The 17273-nt window shown below is 43.8% G+C and overlaps 5 protein-coding genes across 5 annotated transcripts; 2 read left to right on the top strand and 3 right to left on the bottom strand.

The window, feature by feature from the left end:
* The first annotated feature begins 129 nt into the window (after window positions 1-129).
* On the top strand, window positions 130-3335 carry LOC128304994 (SCY1-like protein 2). The gene is made up of 6 exons (XM_053042266.1): window positions 130-376; window positions 552-1157; window positions 1238-1446; window positions 1515-2187; window positions 2253-2703; window positions 2779-3335. Exons 1-6 carry the CDS (start codon window positions 250-252, stop codon window positions 3149-3151), a joined length of 2439 nt encoding a protein of 812 aa, XP_052898226.1. The 5' UTR covers window positions 130-249; the 3' UTR covers window positions 3152-3335.
* Window positions 3336-3415: 80 nt separating this feature from the next.
* Window positions 3416-6378, bottom strand: LOC128305096 (protein phosphatase PTC7 homolog). Its single transcript, XM_053042398.1, has 5 exons — window positions 6029-6378; window positions 5774-5953; window positions 5175-5488; window positions 4649-4787; window positions 3416-3861 (listed from the first exon to the last, which is right to left on the bottom strand). Exons 1-5 carry the CDS (start codon window positions 6240-6242, stop codon window positions 3812-3814), a joined length of 897 nt encoding a protein of 298 aa, XP_052898358.1. The 5' UTR covers window positions 6243-6378; the 3' UTR covers window positions 3416-3811.
* A 1083-nt stretch (window positions 6379-7461) lies between these two features.
* LOC128305089 (dynein regulatory complex protein 9-like) lies at window positions 7462-8986 on the top strand. The gene is made up of 4 exons (XM_053042385.1): window positions 7462-7540; window positions 7598-7865; window positions 7943-8367; window positions 8451-8986. The coding sequence occupies exons 1-4, from the start codon at window positions 7462-7464 to the stop codon at window positions 8816-8818; spliced, it is 1140 nt and encodes a 379-aa protein (XP_052898345.1). The 3' UTR covers window positions 8819-8986.
* A 1896-nt stretch (window positions 8987-10882) lies between these two features.
* Window positions 10883-12543, bottom strand: LOC128299134 (probable cytochrome P450 313a4). The gene is made up of 3 exons (XM_053035003.1): window positions 11933-12543; window positions 11735-11861; window positions 10883-11674 (listed from the first exon to the last, which is right to left on the bottom strand). The coding sequence occupies exons 1-3, from the start codon at window positions 12541-12543 to the stop codon at window positions 10883-10885; spliced, it is 1530 nt and encodes a 509-aa protein (XP_052890963.1).
* A 1766-nt stretch (window positions 12544-14309) lies between these two features.
* On the bottom strand, window positions 14310-15834 carry LOC128305069 (uncharacterized). The gene is made up of 2 exons (XM_053042361.1): window positions 15636-15834; window positions 14310-15569 (listed from the first exon to the last, which is right to left on the bottom strand). Exons 1-2 carry the CDS (start codon window positions 15809-15811, stop codon window positions 14426-14428), a joined length of 1320 nt encoding a protein of 439 aa, XP_052898321.1. The 5' UTR covers window positions 15812-15834; the 3' UTR covers window positions 14310-14425.
* Between the last annotated feature and the right edge of the window lie 1439 nt (window positions 15835-17273).

Genomic DNA, 17273 nt, shown 5'->3' with positions numbered 1-17273 from the left:
CTGCCAATGTCTAGCAGGTGCTTTGTATGCATGTGTGCGTGCGTTGTTTACATGGTACGAAACGAAGTGTCATCTCGTCGTTGACGTTTGCGAATGGAGAAAAAATAATATACAAGAAAAGTGGTGCACTTGGTTGAATTGCAGTCTGTTGCTTATTTTGTTGTTAAACGTGTGTAAAACCATTCCTGTACAGAAGCTTGTTCATTGTACCGTTGTTCTAAGTTAACTCCGACATTCCGCCACCTTCCGATGGATGCCATAAACAAGATTTATTCGTCCGTTTCGCAAACGGTCTCCACCCTCTCGGCAGTGTTTCTGGGAAATCCGCTCACGAAGGATTATGATATCGCTGAACATATTGGTTCTGCGGGGACAGGTAAGATGAAAGATGAATACACCGAGTACTGGTACAATTTGCTGTTGATTGGGTAGTAAATGTGAAGAGCCCCTCCAAGTATTGCATGCATGAATCATCAGCACGAAGTATTCGGCAGACCGTCTCAGTCATTGATCAACACTATACTATTGTCTTTCTCCTATGTTTCTCGTAGAATTGGTCTGGAAAATATATACCGGTTGCAAACGTTCGACGAAGGAAACAGCCTCAATATTTGTGTTCGATAAGAAACAGCTAGAAATGTTCACCAAAGATGAGCGAGAGGAGATCTGTGAAAACATTCGCCGTGGTGTAGTGCAACTGACGAAAATACGTCATCCGCAAGTATTAACCGTACAGCATGCGATGGAAGAAAGTCGCGATACGATCGCTTTTGCAACCGAACCCGTCGTGGCAAGCTTAGCTAACCTTCTCGGCAACACAACGAACGTGTCCAACATGGGCCTGCTGGCGGAGTACAAGCTATCAGAATTTGATACAAAATTTGGCATATATGAGCTTATCAAGGGAATTCAGTTTTTGCACGACGAGGCCCAGCTGGTACATCGCCACATCTGCACGGAAAATATCATCGTAAACAAGCAGGGCATATGGAAACTGTTCGGGTTTGGGTTTTGTTGGAACAAACGTGTTCCTGGGACACCGGTAGCTAATCACTATTTTAAAAGCCGTCTTTTGGGGAATCCGGGCTCTAAGTGGACAGCACCCGAATTGATACTGGAAAACAGCTGCAACGATTCAACTGATATTTATTCTTTAGGTAATGCAAGATCATGATTTCTGCTGAAATACGACTCAGTCTCATTGCAAAGTTTTTAACATTCTGTACTTTTGTTTTAGGTATATTAATTTATACAATCTATTCGCGAGAAAACATTCCATCTCCGGATGCATCGTCCGATCTGTACGGCTATAAACAATCGGTTACAAAGCTCAGTAACCAGGGTCCACCGAAGCTGACTGCAATCCCCGAATCGTTACGCTCGGAGGTAAAGAAAATGCTAAGCGTTAATCCTCAAGCTCGACCGACGTTACAGTCGTTAATTCAGGTAATTTGAAGCACAATTTCAATCGTCCGTCTTATCTTCTTCTAATCTCAAAATGCTTATATTTGCAGATTTCCTACTTTTGTGACAATTATGTGCAATGTTTAGACAATTTAGAAACGCTATTTCCTAAGGATAATTTAGAAAAGTCTGAGTTTTATAAACGACTTGCCCACATCATTGGGGATTTTCCGCACCGCGTAAGACTGTATCGCATTCTGCCGCTGCTGGTGAAGGAGTTCGTCAACTGTTCGATGATTCCGTTCGTGCTGACAAACATTCTAACCATCACGGCCAGTTGTACGCGGGCCGAGTACATGCAGCACGTTAGCTCCCATCTACGGCCGGTGATGTTGCTGGACGAACCGGTCCAAATAATGCTTATATTCTTTCAAAATCTGGACGTACTGCTCAAAGTGTGTCCATCGGAGGAGATACGGGCCAGTGTGTTGCCACTCGTCTACAAAGCGCTCGAATCAAAATCGCAACAGATCCAGGAGCTTTGTCTCTCGATTATTCCAGCGGTGGTGGTGCATTTGGATAAGAGCACGGTTAAAAGTGGGCTGGTGCCCCGCATCAAAACGCTTTGCTCCGGAACGAATTTGGTTTCGGTTCGGGTAAAATGTTTGCTGTGTCTTGGACAGCTGGCAGCTAAGATAGATAAGTGGGTGATGATAGACGATATCGTGTCGTATCTTCCGTCCGTCAACTGTCGGGAACCGGCCGTCATTATGGCCATTGTTGGTAAGTATGGAAGTATGCAATAAGGAAATACAGTGATGAATACTAACCGAATGCTTGCCTTATAGGTGTCTACAAAATATCATTCACAACGGATGGTCTTGGGATTCCTAAGGACGTGTTGGCCTGCAAAGTTCTCCCACATCTGTTCCCGATGACTATTGTAAATGGCCTTTCGTTGCAGCAGTTTAACGCCATCATTGCTTTGATAAAGGAATTCACACGCAAAATCGAGGAAGAACAGGGCGATAAGTTGGGCAGCAGCAAAGCGTCCATTTCTTCCAGTGCCAGTAGTTCTAGCTTGCAGGAAAAACAATCGACATCACAACAGTCCGATCTGCAGCAATCGTTTGGCAGCCTAGGGTTTGGAGGTTCCGATATGTACGGTGATTTTATGCAATCTCCATCATCGACTACCAACAAAGCGCCACAACCGGTGCAGCAACAAACACAACAGAGAACATTAACCTCACCTACGCAGCCACAGATCCCACAACTGAAGCCGCTTCAACCACAAACGTAAGTATTGACAGACAGTGAAAAATAGGGCCTAAAACTAACATAGCCAAACCCACTCGAACGTTCTCTCTTTAGCACTTTAAACTGGAACGTTCCACCAGTGGCAACGACGGCCAAGGAAAATAGCATCAAATACAATCTGTTCACCCAGCAGCAAAACACCTCTGCGATGCAGTTGCGCAATAAAGATCCACCGTTAGCGCTTCCACCACCGGCAATTGCGATGCCAATGCCGGTCGCACCGATGGCTTCCAACATGTGGATGAACAGCAATGGTGGATCGTTGGCCACGAAAAAGCTCGAACTAACTTCCCCAACCAATAGTAACCCATACGGACAGCTGCAACCACTAATTCCCACCCCATCGCAAAAGGGACAATCATCCAGCAAGTCGAGCTCTAGTCCCATGCTTTCTAAGGAGGACATTATGGAATTTTTACAAAAGTAAACCACCATCATAAACGAAACGCTTCTGCTACATACATGAGCACTACCACACACGCCCTTGTTAACTGTGCTGCACCCGTTTGTTGTTTGGTCGCGCGGGAATATCTGATATACTTAACTCTAAATGTGTTTTTCCTTTTTCTCTCTGTTTGCGCCCACAACACAAAAGTTAGCTAATAAAAGAAAAAAAATATTCTCGGCTGTATTTAAGACTTTCTTTCCCTTGAATTACACGAATAACAGTAAAAAAAACGTCCCACCGGTTTTAACTCGCTTCTTATCATCATTCTTTCCATCGTGGTGTGTACAAATGGATCGATTTGAAGTTTATTTGATCGTTTAGAAATACCCGGTCTAGCAGATACAGACAAAGAAGTAAAAAAAAATAATGAGCTATAAACCTAAAAGCTACAACAAAATGTATTCCAACAGCCTTTCCGTTTCATCGTGTCAGGATTTGTTTTTGTCCCTGTACGGCTGTATGGCTTTCTTTGATGGGTGGTAGATTATTTTTTGCGTGTTCTAGCTTAATTTGTCCTAAGAAGTTCACTTGCACACTACCGACTAAAGTATTTATTCCCTCCCCAGTTAATGCATGTCCCTTGGTTGTTTTTATTTTGCACAATGTCAGCATTTCAAATGCATGCTGTTTGCTACGAGGTTACAGAGCCACGGTCGCTAAAACTACGGTTATATCGTCCGGTTTTCCACCTGTACATGTGGCGAGATAGAGAAAAGAGAAATTGTAAGATTATGAGTTTAATTATATTATTCATAATAATGCACATTTATGTGGAACAAGTGCATCGGCTTAATGAAATACGCAAACATGAACATTGAATGTTAATATTGAAATGTTTATACGAATGGGATCGACTATAGGAATAGTCACTTTCAATTTGTTTTGAGAAAACGATAAAAAAAAATCTAGATTGGGCACCTAAACTAAATGCTTAGAATATGCATTTTATAACTATCAACAACACATGTCCTCATAAACTCTTACGGAATTAAAAATTATGCTCTTAAAAGTGGTTATATTCTGGTCAGTGAGATTACATTATTGTGATTACGATCAGTAATGATCTTCAAACATACAGGAGCACCTTTCATACTACATTTCACGTTAGTTTTGTTGGTGTAACCAACATGCGCTTAAGCGCATTGTACTAATGGGATACATAATAGTACTTGGTTTATTAGTACGTAATATTTTTAGGTAAATACATAAAATAAGATTTTATGAGGAATAAATGTCGTTGAAAATTATAATAAAAATATGTAATGTATTTAACTTGTATGCCTAGTGTACAAATTAGATCTTTGATTTCAATGATGATCTTTGATGATATTTCAAAGTGAATAATTCAATCCTCGAACCAACCAATCCACAATTCAATTCAATTCAATGAATGTAAAACATGAAACATTCATGTTTTTATGATTCTTTAAATCTTTGCACACCTTCCGAATGGATGTAAATTAGTGTAATACGTACCCATTGCATTAATATTGTTTCTCCTAGCGTTTAGGGAAAAGGGAGATAGAAACTTGCTGTCGAAGGATAACGATCTTGCCATAAGAGCGATCGAATTTGCACACATTTGTAGTTTAACTTGGTCGTTTTCTCCTTCCACCTGAAACGTATTGAAATGTTAAATTAAAAGAGTTATTATTAAACAATTAAAATCGGGAGAAAGTTAACAAAACATATTTAAGTGAATGAAAAAATTCAAAATTCAAAATGAATTCATTCAAAATTACCAGATAGAGACATCCATCACACATTGAAACATACACGGATAAAAGCATATTTTTAAACAGTAATAGTCTCAGATATTTTTTATAATCATTCATAAACAAACAAAAATCCAATATGATTTTTCTCGTTTCTATGCAAATGTATGTCAGATAAAAAGTGGATTTATAAATAACCGCGCGAAACATTCTTTCGCCATACGTCATAGGGTGGTATCACGTGCCAGCGTACGTTTTTTTGTTCAACCCAAACCCAGCCTACTTACCCGTTGTAGAGTGTCGACTAGCAGCTTGATCGGTACATTATCAAACACACCGTCCGTCGCGACGAGGATGACGTCCCCGTTGCACACTGGAAAGGTGGTGGTATTGGCCGACTCGGGCCTATCACTCAGCACATCGGTATGACCGGGCGGGGGTAAGGAGAGCTGGAAGGGTGTGTTGAAATAATGCTGCTGCTCCTCGCTGCGATGCACTATTTCACCCTTCCTTACTATGATGAAGCCACTGTCGCCGATGTTGGCCGTGTAAATGCTACTGTCTTCACGGTTAAACACCACTATGCAGGCTGTGCTGCTACCTGTGCGTATGTGTCCCCAATTCCGGCACCAACAGAACCGGATGCATGCATGGAAGAAAGGTGCGCGGATGGAAAGGATCGGGTATTAATGAATGTTTTGCACTGAACAGATGCGTAATCATCGTAACCAGCCACCACCTCTACGAACAGTGTTGTGCAAAATGGTCACGGTCACCACATTACACGACAGAGATGGAAAGGGCGGGCCATCTCGTACAACACGGTTGGCCAGAGCGAGATGGCTATTTGTTTGTGCTGCGTGACACGGGGTTCCCGCACACTTACCTAGGATACATTTTCGGTTGTCCTGCAGTTCCCGAAACCCGGAAGCAATCAGATTCACTGGTTTGATGGGATCGAAGCGGGAAAACTTGACCAGTTTCTCACAATTCCTCATTAGCACCATCGCAAACTCGCCCGGATCAATTCCATAACTGCGCCATCCGCCGACCCCATCAGCGACACCTGTCAGATGGTGAGCGAAGGAAGTGAAAATCTATTTGTATCATGCGGAACACATCCGTGGCCAGTGAAACTTACCCAGGACGTCGGCTGTTTTGGTGTTAGCGATAAACCACGCATCGTCTCCCATCTTACCAGGCTTGTACTTGGACTGTGCAAGGTTCTTTGGGAAGCCACTGACGACGGAGATAAAGCGTGAGTAGGTACGAGGTTTGTTTTCCGCAGTTGCGTTTGCAGCTTGCCAATTTTGATGCAGCGCCCGTGAAAGCCATCGTGTCGTCCAGGATCGCATTATGTGTGGTGACGGTGAATATCACTGAATCATGGACGGCCCACTAATGGCACAGCGCACGGCACGGTCGTATCTAGCGAATATCGTACCTACAATCGTAAACAAAACTTTGATCCTCTCTTGGCTAATTCTTTATTCCCAACTGGCTAGACGGGAGGCTGGTTCATGGTTCATCTTTTTGACTGAAGCTGCTACTTGTCAATTTTGAAAGTTGCGTTGAACGATGGAAAAGGCTTTTTCGATTCTATCGCGCTGAAGTGGTTTTGGTGCGAATTGGAAGCCACAAGCAACGTGAATATTTTGAAAAATGATTTTTTAAATACACACTATCCATATTGTACATGTCGTCAGCTATTATCATAGAAAATGAATTTATAAAAGAGGCATATCTCGTTGAACCTCTTCAGCTCGTGTGCAGAGGCCCTGTCTCCTTTAACTGTCAAGCTGTCAAGCGGAAAACGAGAAGAAAACACGGCTTCGCAATGTTTACCAACTTTGGTCTCAAAAGTATTCACGTGCCTGAAGAGAAATGCCTACGGTTTTGGGAGAAATTAATCACCGCGGTGTTCCAAAGGTGGTAAAGGAAGAGGTTGCCGGTGACAATATGAGTGATTTAATCACAAGCATTAAAGCGGTAAAGCAAGCAATGAACGATTTGCTTACCGCTATCGTAGTAGAAGAAGCGGGATCCAGCGCTACTTCCAAAGAACAAAACAATAATGGTAAGAATGATGCTGTCCAAATATGGAAATCGTTTAGTAATACTGTTTAATTTTTAGCCGACCCAGAAGAAGAAGGAAGTAGTGATGAACCAGTAGAAAGCGATAATGATGCTAAGAAAAAGCGACAAAAATTGTAATGAGAAAAACATTGCAACGATTAATGCAACGATTTTTCTTCAAGGTCAATTACTGCTCCCAAGATTCAAATGTTTCAACTTATGCTTAGCTACTACGTTTATCAATTATTATAGTTAACGCCATTGCGTTCACAAAAATTCATACGCGCCCAACGGAAAGAATTATAATGAATAAGTTTAAGATTATTGGGTTCTTCGACATGTGCGTTTGCGCACGTCAGGCGGTATGTAAATTTATGGGTTGCCAGGAAACGTTTATTTTCAATTTATTTTGTATCGATAATAGATACAAGACAGACCTTAAAGCTGCATATATATATGCTGTAATAAATGTAAGAAGTTGATCTAGAATCAAACACCATGAGTGACCTAACGATGCCTAATTTTCATTCGATCGAATCATCTGAAAGCGAAGATGTTAGTGATACTACAACAAGGGGTAAGCTCGCAGCACTTTCATGGCATTGGTCAGGTTGAAAACACGGTTACCTTTCAGCCTCGACGGCCGAATCCAACAGTCAGCTAGGCCCGAAAGCTATGTTTAACGAGATGGAAAGTGGAATGATAAACATAATTATTGAGGAAGCAACCTACAAGTTGATCGTCATCAATCGCGATGGTGACAAAACGAGCGCCCCGATCGTACGAAAGCCACCCATGCACGTACGTTTCGATCCGGCATATAAGAATCAGTTGTTGAGCGAAAATATGGTCGTTGATTTGGCGATGGGAAAAATGATTCTGGTAAAACTACAGAATGATGTGTACGTGGAGCTAAATCGAACTGTACCAGGGCGGAATTATGACTTTCCAACGAATGTTGGTTGTTTTTTTGTTGCAGTTCGAACTTACGCAAGCTGCTTTCCGATACACATACGGAGATGGCGGAGTTCGGTACGTTCGAGACGCTGCAAACTTTCATGGACAACGACATTCAAAGCGAACAAGAAGAATTGATCCTGATCCGGGACAGTATCCTAAATGAGAAGAAGCTTAAAATTTTACAAACGCAGCTCGAGGGCGTTAATCGGGAGTGTAAGAACGTGCTGAAGCAACTGGACGATGAAATATTTGAATTGGAAACGAAGCTAAAAGATGCACGCATTGAGAACGACATCAAGACCAAGCTTGTCCAGCAGTGGGAGCGTACACGCCACGAGCAGGCCCGCATTATCATTCAGGGTAAGGAGAACGATCTCGTGCAAACATCGATCCAGACAAAGGCAAACATCGAGCGTGAGCTTCGACTGAAAAGTGAGATTGATGGTAAGTATTCCGACAATTTATCATTCCTTATCGCGAATAATCGGGTTGCTATTGACCCCTTTCTTCCTTTCGGTACCACAAAGTTTACATCAACTACTGCATTGATCAGATTAGTGAAAAAATCGCCTTCTGGACCGATAAGTATCAGCGCGAAATTAAAGCGCTGGATGCACAGATTGCCGAACATAAGGATAAGATTGTGAACCTGAAGGTGCAGTTCGAGGAGATGACCATACTGTTTAAGCATCGGGAGAAAGATTTAAAAATATGCGCCGAATTTATGAAGGAGCGTGAACAACAGCTAGCACTCGCCAACAAACAGATGCGTTCGGCGATTAAGATCCAGTCCTGGTGGAGAGGTACAATGGTGCGCAAGGGTTTGGGACAGTTTAAGCGCAAGAAGAAGCAAAAACCCCAGAAGGCACCGAAAAAAGGGAAAAAGGGAAAGTAAGGCATTGCTTGTGTATTTCGTTTATTCGCTATAATTGGTTGTGTTGTCAAGAATGTTTGGAATATTTCAATTAAAAAATAACATCTTTGGTACAACTTCAGCACAATTTTGAATTTGAGATTAGACTAGCATGTGAGAAAGCTTTTGCATATCTAATAATAAAGTTAAGAAACCATGTTCTCATGCCATGGACAAACAAATACATCCAAAAAAGACGTGTGTCTGTATTACATTCCGAGCTTTGAGACATTCCGTTAAGTCTTCGTAAGTTACTCCGTATGAAACAACTTTCTGTAAACAGCTGTATGGTTTAGATATTGAATTCCATAAAATAGCGAAAAGGAACACGTGGTCGCTCCGGACACTACAGCGTTATTACAGGGTGGAAGCAAAACTTCCGAACTTTTCGGCTACAACTGTAGCAATAAGGTTGCGACAGCTATTCTTAACACGTGGCACGATACTGAGGCAAACTCCAAGTACCGGAACAATTCTTTGCTACACAACTTACAATAAGTAAGATCCATCTCGAGGAAAAGCAAACTGTACAACTGCCAGTCCCAAAATTATATTGCAGTAGCTCTAAGCGGGAATTGCTATAGCGGGAATAAGCTGGAATAGCTACGAGTACTTCGCTGCACATCAGGTTTAATAAGGAACGGTCTAGACCACATAGTTCCGACTATTCCAGTCACTGTGTACACTGGTGTTCAAGTATAGACATCAAACTTCCCTGTGGGTCACCATCCGGAATGCAGTGTACATGATTACACGTTGCTTTGCAACAAGTTCTGATAAAGAATGACCACAGCCATACATTCCATCACGTACTCTGTAATTGATTTGGGGATATCTGAGCAACCCTCGTTCTTCAATCTGGCTCCCTTGTTTCCATCATTAAATCAGATTACAGTGGAGCATTTGATGCGGGATTTACTAGAATTCGATATCAGATTTATCTCTATTGATCTATTTGGGGTTTTGCATGTACTGTTGGATTATTATTTTTAATTGTCAATGGCTGTTGAGGTTAACCTGCTGGAGAGCTACTAACATCCGACAGGATACTATCGAATAGGAAAGAATGACCGATCTTTTCTCTTGTTCTCCACCACGTTTTCATCATTGTTCGTTGCTGAAAACTTCTTTGCCGGTTAGTTCCTTTTCATTAGAAATCTGTGAACTTTACTTACTTTGTGATAGCTCAACACCATGTTTGCAGCGCTTTTTCACACCAATGCAGACAGTTCCAAGTGTCTGAATGGTTTGTTTGTTGATTATGTAGTATAAAACAAAGGACCAGTCGTGTTTGAACAGTTGATATTATAACGCATCTTTAGTACAATACTCCGTCCATTAAACAAGGAAATACAAACACATCGGCATGCGTCTCTACGGAGGGTAACGTACTGGGTAGTTCCCAAGGCGGACCCGTTTATTGAAAGATTGCAGCTTAATTATTTGCCAATACGATCGATCGTACGATAAGTGTTGCGTGTGCACCAAAGTAACATAGCGTGCAACCGGGCAAAACACATTCCGCCGGTAAAAAGGCGCTGAATCGGATTGGGCAATAAAATAATACGCACGTCAGTTCTGAAGCACGTTCCGTTCGCGATGTGCCGTTATTATGGGCGAGGGATTTTACATCATAAACCGTGCTAAAACGGGAAGGCAGCGTGTCGAGTGCGTTACTACACGTTCGTACGGTGGGCGAGATGGCGTACAGGTTGAGCGTAATTAACACCTTGCCGATGCTAAGTACGGAAGCGTTCTCACGCCGGTACACGGGACCAACAGGGTTCAACCGTGCGGTGTGCCCAAGGGTCGGGAGTTCAGCAGCATGTGCTGGTTGAATAAATTACGCCTAATGACGGTGCGTCTTTATCGATCGGTGTATAATTGTTTGATCTGTACTGTGCTGCAGATGAAACGCAACGCAATGGAATCCCTTCGTGTGATATAATCGGACGGGACGATGGAGTACTGTAACCAGGCAGCACCAAAGAGAACCAATCGATTGTACTATTGTAGGAGGAATTGTTTTTATTTCGATGCGACTTTTCATCGTACATCGATCAGATCGGCACAGCGGCGTTCCAGTCGGATCAAATGTTTCGTATTCAGCTTCATTACCAGCGACAGTGAAAGCTTGATATCTCTCAGCTTAATGTCGGTCGCGATACGATACTGACGCACCACGTGGCACAGTAAAATTTTCATCGAGATCCAACCATACTTCATGCCGATGCAGTTCCGCGGCCCCTGGCTGAAGGGAATGTACGCGTACGGATGTCGCTGGGCGCACCGTTCCGGAAGAAAGTTGTCCGGATTGAACACCTCCGCATCCGGGCCCCAGATCGTCTTATCGCGATGGATTTTCAAAAACGGCACCAGAACGATGGCACCGGTCGGTATGGTAACGTGCTTCGCTTGCACCTCTTTTGTGGGTACGCGTGCGATCAGTCCCGTAATCGGCAGCAGACGTAACGTTTCCTTCAGGAACATCTCCATGCAGGTGAGCTTGGACAGATCCTCGTACGAGATGGGCCCGGTCGGTGCAACGTCCATAATTTCTTGGTACACTTTCTCCTGCCAGTCGGGATACATGCCGAGCGTTAGCAGCGTGTTCGAGAGGGCCTGGGCGGAGGTATCGTTGCCACCGAACATCAGCGTATCGATGTGCTGCTGGAAACCGTCCTCATCGATGCTGTTGGCTGGATCGCGTGCAATTTCCTCCAGGCGTTCGATGAAAATTTTCGCCCTCGGCAGCTCCTGCCTGTCCTCCGGGTCGGAGTCTTGCTGGTCGTCTTTGGGTTTGCTCGGCGTTGCTATGGATTGTCGCATGTGCATGATCTTCGAACGGGAAGCGTGAGTTAGCCACAAAACTTAGCCTCAGCAGAATGATTTGCTTACCTTTTGGGACATCTGTTTAAACAGCTTGAATCGTTTCTGTTCTTCCGTGAATGCGGAAGTCATTCGGAACAGGAATTCTGGATGCAACCAGGCTTTGTAGATGCGTTCGAAGCAGGCGGTAAACATTCTGAAATAGATATCAAGCATAGTGATCGTTCGGGATCGTGCATCGATGTCGAAAGCTAGATCGATACTTACTGTATAGCGTTACTACTGTATTCTTCCAGCACTTCCCGCTTCTCGACGCTCAGGTCCGCACCAAGCGTCGTCGACGAGATGGTAATCAAAGTGTACCGTGCCAACAGTGTATGCACATCGAAACTTTCGCTCGATACATTTTCGCTCAACTCGCGGCTAAACCAATCCGCCTTTGCGTTAAGAATTGGCACGAAACTTTTTAACACCGCCGGTGAAAAGGACGTGTTGAGCAGTTTACGGTGCTTCCGCCATACGTCGGCCGGAGCACCGAACAGACCTTTGCTGAGGCGGAAGAAGTCGTACATGAACGGTTTCTGGACGCAGTCGGGTGAGCTAAGAATGTCCTGCACCATGTCCGGTCGATCGATAACGACCAACAAATACGGTCCAAGCCAGGCCCGCATCGGCGATGGGAGATGATGCATTAGCTCCATTAGATGGGCGACCAGCTCCAGTGGATCTTTGCCGATCGTGAGCAGCGTACTGCCGATCAGCGGGTAGTCGAACGGGCCCGGTATTCGTTCCGCAAGCTCGTACAATCGTTTGCGCGATCTTCGAAAATTTATATAGTACACAATGGCAAACACGCCAATAAACACAAGCACTATCATAATGTGTCCGGTTTGCGTCGCGTTTTGGGAACAGAAATTAAAAACTTTTACACGCGGATGCCGGTTTGATTTGGACGAGACTGCACCGAATGGCAGTAGCGTCAACTGTGAACTGGAAATTGCACCAGCCCGGGGAGATCGTTTTTATACCGGTCTAGAATCCCGAAGGGGGCTGCGGTTGTTGTTCTTGGTGTGGGTGAAGGGGGGACTATTGTAAAACAGGTACCGATCGCTGTAAGTTGTGCAGCGTGCGGTCGGAGAAGGTGCGGATAAGCGTGATGTTCTCCCATGTGCTTTGGTGAAGTTATCTGATATGCTTGATAGTACCAATTAGAGTAGCACAATAACAACATTGATCGTACAATTATACAGTGTAATTGGAAAACGATGCAATCGGGTAGCGCAAGGAACACATTAGGAGAAAAATGTAGGGATTTATTCGAGAAACAGTTTTTTAACTACATCTTTGGAGGAGCATTATTAAAAACTGTGCTTTTTGTTGGCAAAATGTGAGAGAAAATAGCATTCAAACGATTTATGGCATCGAACATCTATAGACTAAAGTCCCCAAAGCACAAACTATGCCTCAAGAAGATGAATATTTTGCAACTGTGCCTAAAGCAGATGAGGATTATAAGGAATTTTAGAGAAATATGTTCAGGTGAGTGTGGAAAGACGAGCTACTGGAATGAATTGTACACGCTAAACATCAGTCGACCTAGTTCGTTGAGTCTTTAAGGTGATCCATGTAATCATTGGTGTTGATACGACTGGGCTAAGGTTCAATTTTTCAAGTCTCAATTTGAGGTCTTGGATAACTCTTGGATCTTGGAAGCTTTCTCGAAGTCATCAATTCCATTAGGTAACGGTACTCTTTAACACCTCTTGCTAGTCTCATCGAAATTCAGAACGTGATCTTGACGCCGCAAGATCAGGTCACAGAGGGCATGGTTTACCATGACTTTGTGCACTTTGGATTATCGTAACTGGAGCTATTTTACGTCACCAGCTACTGATTGCCTTTGGTTTCAAAACAATTGCTCACCTTAGAGGCGTTTTGGCACAGCTGACTGAATCACTTGGAGCGATTCTGTAAAAACCTCATGCGTTTGGAATGCGACTTGGTTGAGTAATGCTTGCACGTTTCAGCATTTCAACGCTTCTTTCAACCGACTCGGCCTTGAAGAGTACCCTACCCTAGAGAGACCCTTCTTCGTGACTCGCAACATTCTACAGCAACGTTGGCCTCTAAACTGTTTTGCGCTCGGGACCAATTGAAACTACCGTAGCTGGAGGCCAAGCCACTCGGTAGCTTGGAGTTGGAAATTGCGGCGGGCAGTCTATTGTTAGACTTAGACGTTAAAGCTAAAGTGTCGCGAGACCCACGGAATTCTCTCACGAGCTGTATTGTAGAGACCCCAGTTTTAGAGTATACGGTCAACTGCAGCAGCTATCTCTACATCCTCTTTTAGAGCATACGATCTCATAGAGTATTTCTTGATCTTCAGAATGGGTCTCTATCACCTCTATTTGGCTTAACAACGTGCTCAGCCGTAAAAATTCTTAAAAAAACTATTTTTTAAGGTAGTAAGAAAAAAAAACATGTTGACAGGGCTAATCGAAATGGTCACGATGATATTTGGTACTAGTAATAGTGTGTGACGATCATCATTTTTACAATTGGAAACGTCCTGCCAAGCTATTTAAATATTTTCATAGTTTATTTTGGTAAAGAAAGTAATTTGTAAATTAGTTATTGCAATGGTTACATATATATTTTATTTCGTTTGTTAATTCTTTATAAGTAAATTATACCTACACATGATGATACTGGTTGATTGTTTTAATATCTTTTCTTACTAACCTGATCGGCAGGAATGCATTACATTACATCCATGTATCCCATTTTGCTTGCGTGTCGCATCACTGCCGTTATTCGGCGGTTAACCACATCCCCGCCGATCGTTAAGGTGCATCGACGAAATCCTTCGCTGTGAATATCCTGCTCGAAGTAGCCACTAATTTCAGCACATTCCTGCTCGCTGCTCATCATTGTCGGTATAAAGTTAAGCGCTACCATTGCACCGTACAGTGCGAAGCGCGAAAAGTGCTTGAGAAAGTTCACCTCACTGTACGGTTCGAGGCGTGGATCGGTCGCGGGACAGCGCAATACTTCGCAGAGCGTTTGCAGCAGCTGCCGGTGATAGCGGCGCAACAGCTCGTCCCAAAACCGTTCCCTCAGTTCGGGCGTCATGTTCATGTACATGAAGAACGACAAATCCAGCGCTGGTGATCCGTACCGGTTTTCCTGGAAATCGATCATCAGTATCTCGACGGGAGTTTCATCCGCGTAGCGGAACAGCACATTGTTACGATTGTAGTCACCGTGCAGAATTACCGAATAGATCGGATCACGCTCGAGCATCTGTTGCATAAGCAGCGACTGATTTGGTCCGTACTTGGTACGCAAGATGTGGATGTGCTTCTTGAACTGCTCACTGTCCAGTTCCTCCGGACATGCATCGACGTACAGAAACAAACGCTCTGCCGCTAGACGGAAGATCATGTCGTAGCTTTCGAAAAATATTTTACCATCCTGTATGAAGTTCAGTGGAATGATCTTCTGGACAAGTGTGTCCAGCGCGGCGGGATTTTGTATGCGTAACGCGTACGAGCACGCATGGTACCGGGCAATGATCTCCGCCATCAAGGTAAGATGTGCCTCGTCCAGGTCTAGCCGCGGTCCGGTTCGGAAACCCTTCGGTCCGACATTTTCCATCACAAGAAACGTTTCGAATGTTTCACTGTACTCTGGAAATAGTCCCACCGTGCTGAGATAGGCCCGGGGACACCATTCGGTCGCCTTGAGGGATGTTCCAGCTTCGGCGAGCAATGCATCGAAGACAGGCAACACATTGGCATAGATGTTGATCTCGTTCGGGAACAGCACATGTCCGAGGTTTTGCGTGCGGAATCGCTCCTCTCCCTTCATCACCTTTACCAGCAGTGGCACGGTTGATTCCTGCCTGGATAACACGGACGGAGGAACACCAGTCAGTTTGCGATAAGGCAACGGGGAAAGGGATACTCACCCATTCGCTTGGTTGCGCAAAATCAGCGTCAATTGGTGGATGGTCGACATAAATCCATCGAACTGTTTGGGCGTTTGCAGTGCACATCCAACGACTTCCATCCCGCGGAAACATTCATGGCTGTTCAACACTTGCGTAACGAGGCGCGTTTTAATGTAGGTCTCTTTCGACTCCATCGCACCGTAGTATGACTGTTTATATCGACTGTCGTGTGCTGACTGAACCGAGCGAAGTTGATTGTCCAATTGTGCTTATCAGTATCAGTAACGTTTTTAAACAAGCGGCATTAGACAAACACTCACTTAGGGAATTGAACGCTTAAACACTAGAGCTAAAGCTGCAACTGTGTATGTTTGCTCAACAACTTCAACAGTGTCAAATGCTTGCAAAGCCGCGAACCGACGTCCACACTGCGACTAAAGTTACCGATGTTGAGTATCGCTGGGAGTATCGTCACATTCATCTTTTGCAATACAACTAAAACAGCGTCTATTAAGGATGTCCTAAATTCACTTCTTTATTGTCCGAAATTCAGTTAAAATTAAAGCGAATTGGTTCTTCCGATTAATTGAATTGATATTCGCTGGCACTCAGGAATGCGATGCTCACGAGAGTCTTCGTATCGTTTAAACCAAATCGATCGCTAATAATAGACAAGAAAGTGCAAACATAATCAACAACCTGATTTGCTTTACACATGCAAAACGAAACAGTTGGAGTGACAAACGGCAGTCACTCAAACCTTAATCAAGCGATCAATCAAACTCAAGCAGCGGCAAGCGAACCAGGCGGACGAACTTTCTACGCAGTGTGGACGTTCGCAAAGCAGGCCGTGCATGAATCAAGGTTGTTTTCTACTGTTTGCGTTTAGTGTTTGTTCTTTGGAGGTTTTATTACTTTAAATCTTATTGGGGTTTCCACGTAAAGGGGTTGTTAATTAAAGTAAAATAATCGATATAATTATTTACAAATTTAGCTTAAAAACTCCACTTTCGTTTATGAACATGTTGAACAGTTTACAAACAAGCAATGTTTATTAACTGAAATATGTACAGTATGCAAGCAACTAATGCTCTGCTTATGCTACATTTGGTCGACAAATGTTAGCTTGAGTCATTTTAAATTGATGGAACGACATACAGCCGGTTCTTATCTTTTTGATTAGGCAGAATCGGTGCTGAACGTTCCGCTTGAAGCCACTGCTCTCATCAAGCACTAGTGTCGGGCTTGTACAAATCCTACCCCTACTGATGAAAGCGAGTAGAAAGATAAATAAAAATACAAACCATCTGAAAGCATCTGGCACGAACGATAATGCGAGACAGAGAGCGGCAATGAGAAGCAGAAGTTTCTCACTGCTTGGTGCGGCTAAAAGCTCAAACATACGGCAAAGGGGTTGAGATCAGACGCACGAGCACTATCAGTGAACAGATCATAACCACACCAAAGAGCAAGGAGGAAGTTTTGCTTTGTGAGAAAAGAAGTGATTAATCTACGAGCGAGCGAACAATGACCGGGGCGCCCCCACCGATGGAGGCGCCCTGCCCTCCACTGTGTTCGAAAGTGGCTTTCCTCTTAGCCAGCGAGAGCGGATGTGACTTTGCTGCATGTGTAGTATGCGCGTGGGGGTGGGCTAAG

The sequence above is a fragment of the Anopheles moucheti genome, chromosome 2, assembly GCF_943734755.1.
Source record: "Anopheles moucheti chromosome 2, idAnoMoucSN_F20_07, whole genome shotgun sequence".
Taxonomy (NCBI): Eukaryota; Metazoa; Arthropoda; class Insecta; order Diptera; family Culicidae; genus Anopheles; species Anopheles moucheti.
Note: the sequence above shows the minus strand (reverse complement) of the source record. Positions and strands in the feature narration are given on the sequence as shown.